Here is a 4619-nt window from a genome sequence, read left to right on the forward strand (position 1 = left end):
AGCCGGTAGACTGACCTGGGAACACTGTCCGGGAATGCTCTGACTAAGGAATGGTTAATATCGCGCTGAATCGGACAGATCTTAGATCTACACCTCGAAAGTGAGGCATCGGGGACTCGGGTTTGGACAGCCAGGTTAGTGTCCTGCTTCAGGCACCATACGTGTGAACAAATTCAGTAGATTCTGACTTATGATAACTTATGAGGTAACCTGATTATTTTTACGCCGCAGTTTTCTTTTTTCAATTGCTTGGCATTTGCAACCAGGGCTACCGAAGAAATACACTAATGGGAACGATGTGCAGTGCAGACATGTAGGCCTATTTATGAACTGAATGATGCGACCCCTCTGTCAAACTTGTGACCTTGTGTGTATTGATGCTGAATCGTGTGACTAATGTACAACATAGCATGGCATTAAAATCATAATAGGTCTGGGCCCACACTTATTTGGTTGGATGTAAACTATGACGAAATTAACTTCGGTTCCAATTGTTCATTTGAAACATCGTAGACTTAAACCATGGCATCTATTCAAGAAATATGGTAGGGTTAGTGTCGTCAGCATTTTGTAGCAGTGCTAAAAGGAAATATAGCCTACAATTTTAGATCACCATACCAAGCTACTTGTAGCTCTATTGTAGCCGATAATAAATTGCATGCCGTTTTGCATTCAACTCTACGTGAATTTGCATATTCACCCTATAGCATCCGTGTCTCTGTCTGTGCCTTCATTTCAACCCATTCAGTCAATTAAAGTTTGCATTTCAGTAGGAGAGGCAGCTGGCCGACTCATCTTGCACACTTTGAGGGGGCCAGCGTGGGGTCTGCGGCTCAAGGAAGCCCTCCAATCAGATGAAACCATTCAGACCAGCGCGATGTTTGATTTCTTAAAGACGCAGCCCCCACCCTCGCTTTTTCTGCGGTTACAAGCCCGGAAGGGGGCGGGGGAGACGGTGGTTGACCCACAACAGCAGAGTGGGTTATAAAACCAGACAGCTATTTGACACACTTTTTTTAAACCCCAGAAGTAAAATTGAGAATTGTCCGTTATAATTCCTGGTAATGCAGATATGCAACCTACTTCAACTAAAATATGTAGCCTACCTAATGTAACATTTGACATCACTTTATGCCACCCAATGCCCCGCATACACAGCAACACGATAGTTTGTATCAGTTCCAGCTGATTTATTCGGTTTTGTCAAGATACAGACTTCAGCATGACAACATGTAACGCATCTCATTTGCTACAAAACGCAGATGGTCCATCTCATAAGGTATATTGCACAAAATAATGAAGAAAAACATATGTGCCATTAAGATGATAAAAATGCAAAACAAAAATCCAGTTTCACATCTGCTATGTGGGACCCATTCACACAAATATACATAAACTCCTAACTTTACTATTTTACAGAACATATACAATCATCTAGTACCAGCAATGAGGTCTAAGTCCCCAAAACTTCACCTCCCTACAGAGAGGCTGCAGTTTATAATCTACAACTGTACACGCCTAGTTTAAAATCATGGCAAGGCATTCCGATGCAAGTTGGTTTGTCATTCAACCCTTGCATGCAGAAAATAAAGGAAAGGAAAACCGGGTAGAAGTGCCTGAAAAACGTACTGTGTACACAGTAAGAACATTCCCTTTAAACTGTACAAAAATATGTCTGAAAATAGTTTACTTCTTTTTTTAAAAAAGATGAGGTATGTTGGTTATGTATCAAAATGCTTCCTGCCATACCTGGGTTTCGGAGCGGTTTGAGCTGCTCAGAATGGTCAGAACTAGAGGGAGACGGAACCGGTTAAAAAGAAACATTTTGTGACAGTTATCACAGCAACGTCCTGAACAGTCTCTGAGTTGCCTCGGAGTGAATGTGCATAGTTCAGGAGTACACACACAGAAGAATGCCGCTCCATCTCAGCAGTCTGACTGCCCCGCTTGTCAAATCCATAAACCCTGTCATAGTGACATATGTCACTCTTTTTAGCAACTGTACCGTCCCCTTCAATTATCCAGCTCCAGCTTCTTTGCAACTCTCTCCATGCCGCGGAGAGGGCGCCGGGTGCTCAACGTGCCCCGGCAGCCGCCCCCTGCACGAATGGAACATAAACTTAAACCTGAACATTAGTAGGTGAAGACCAGATCAGAAAAGTTCGCTTCCAGCCAGTCCCCAGCAATCATCTCACTGAGCTCTGGGGTGCAATAGTCCGGAAATTCAAAATGAGAGCCGAGGCTACCCTCGCTGAAGGAATCTAGATCTTTGTCAACGAAGGACAGAGACAGATTTCCTGAGCTCGTGTTTCCCAGCTCCGGCCCAAGAGCACCGGATGCCAGGTTTAAACTGAAGTCCACCAGCAAGTCGTCCGCATCGTCGCTGGAGCTTGAGGAGGCGGATATGGACCTGAATGAAGATGCTGGTGAGAGAGACGATGGGCACATTGTGGCCTGTTTGGTGATGTTCTTAAAGTTGTAGAAGAGTCTGCCGGGAGCTGCACTCGCGTTCCGGGACTCCTCGTACATGCTAGCCCCCTCTGACTCCGCCGTGGAGCTCAGAGTCGGGCTGGAGGGGACTTTGGCAAGGCTGTATGGTCGAACCGGCTCTCCGTCCTCCTCGATTTTAATCCGGATGGGAAAGTCTTCCTCATATTCATCATCGTCGTCGTCGTCATCGTCATCATCATCGTCGTCGTCTTCATCGTCCGTAAGTTCCCTTTTAATGGATTTGTTCACCTTTAAGTTGTTAAAAGCATACCTGTAGTCTTGAGGAGCTCTTGTAGAGTTCTGCTTGCTGGTTTTGAGTTTAGTGATTTTTTTGACAACAGTCTTGGCAGCTTTGCTACTGGGCTTCTCCGGAGACTGAGTGGCTGGTTTAGTAGTGCCAAGCTTTGGTTTCTTCTTGGGTCGGTACTTGTAGTCGGGGTAGTCGGCCATGTGTTGGAGCCGTAGCCGCTCGGCTTCCCTGATGAATGGGATTTTTTCGCAGTCCTTCAGCATTTTCCATCGTTTCCCAAGTCTTTTGGAGATCTCTGCGTTGTGCATGTCGGGGGACTGCTCCATGATCTTTCTTCGCTCTATTTTCGACCAGACCATGAAGGCGTTCATCGGCCGCTTGATATGCCCCGTCGCCGTCTTGCACCAGTCCGGCTTCACAGGCACCGGGCTGCACACCATCATCTCACTTTCCTCGGAGTCCGTGTTCTCCCGCGACATGCTGCTCTCTGCCTCGCGGTGCTCCGTTTGCTGCACCATCTGTCTCCTGTTGCTCGGTCTTTACGGGTTTCGGGTAATCCAGAGAAAAACGTTCTAACCTAGCCTACTTCTTGCCGTGCGATTACTTTACACCCCACTCTCAAACCCTCTTTCAAACTTAACTGTCTGCCCTCTCAAGTAGTTATTAGGTTTTCATGCCGGTTACGTCACCCCTACTTATCCAATGGCGTGTACCCTCCCCTCCCACCCGCACTCAGATGGCTCATTTAACCCTTTACCGTCTGCGAAACTCTCATTGGAAGCAACGGACGGTTGTGGGCGGCGGTTTTATGGGTATAGGTTTTATGACCGTCTGGACTAGGTGTGCGAGACAAGCATATCAAATATACACCGGTTCTTAAGGGTGGAAACGAAATGCAGCAGGCTACAGAACACTCTAACCCTACCATGTTCATTTTTCATAGATCCCCTAGAAAGAAATGACTCCATAACTCCAATAACAGCTGTTTGATCTGACTAATCTAATCGCGAGGGAGGTGATATCAATCGAGTCTCGAGGTGGCGCTTTAGCACTGTTCGCGAGGCGTTGCATGCCACCACTGGCATTTATGTGCACACATTGCAAGATAGGCTACTCCTCGTGCCTTGTCAGCCTTACAGTTTGCATTAGCAATCGTCACAATAATGTAGAGTTGTGTAGTTTAATTACAAGCGATTAGACTAATGGAAGAGCAAACTTTTTCTTGTTCTTGACAAGAGCTTTGCCGTCTGCTCTATCCAAAGGGTCTGAAGAGACCTCTGGCACACACACACACACACTCACACACACACACCACTTGGAGGCTTGTTGCCCCTCCTCCACCTACATAGCCTACTTTCCCCCACCCTCTTATGCCCTGCATCATGTCCTTTCTCTAAGCTTGGCGTGTGTGCTTGTGTGAGCCTCACAACGACAAAAGAGCGCAGAAGACCCTCATTGCCATGCAGTTCCCTACCAGCACCATTAGCTGCTATATCAGGCACCTGCACACACACAGATTTGGCCTTGGTTTAGCCACTACTAACCTAGCTAATATGGCTGTGTGTATGGACAATGCCAAGTTCATGTGTGTGGCCCCATTATTTGCACATAGATCTTTAAAAAAACACTGTTGAATTTCATTACTTTGAAGGATGTTATTGATGGATATATCAAGCATTACTTTTAATAATAATATGTATTTGTCCTTAACCCATAGGTGAAGAGTAATTAATGACAGACAGGCCTGGTTGTGACTGAGTTGTGATTTCTGTTAGGGTGAGATTTTATATCACGGGAGTCTGGTGGTGGGTAGTTTTATGGTACATGAGCCGTAAACATTGGTAAACAGAGACGGTGTGTGTGTGTGTGTGTGTGTGTG

General features: G+C 46.1%; 1 protein-coding gene across 1 annotated transcript; it reads right to left on the minus strand.

Annotated features, from left to right (window-relative positions):
* Positions 1–1168: 1168 nt before the first annotated feature.
* On the minus strand, positions 1169–3410 carry sox11b (SRY-box transcription factor 11b). The gene has a single exon (XM_048251357.1). It carries the CDS (start codon positions 3256–3258, stop codon positions 2134–2136), a length of 1125 nt encoding a protein of 374 aa, XP_048107314.1. The 5' UTR covers positions 3259–3410; the 3' UTR covers positions 1169–2133.
* Positions 3411–4619: the final 1209 nt, after the last annotated feature.

Source organism: Alosa alosa, chromosome 8 (assembly GCF_017589495.1).
Source record: "Alosa alosa isolate M-15738 ecotype Scorff River chromosome 8, AALO_Geno_1.1, whole genome shotgun sequence".
NCBI classification, from domain to species: domain Eukaryota; kingdom Metazoa; phylum Chordata; class Actinopteri; order Clupeiformes; family Clupeidae; genus Alosa; species Alosa alosa.

Bases quoted from the DNA above. Each gene is read 5' to 3' on its own strand.
- sox11b (XM_048251357.1), bottom strand. From the start codon at position 3,258: ATGGTGCAGCAAACGGAGCACCGCGAGGCAGAGAGCAGCATGTCGCGG.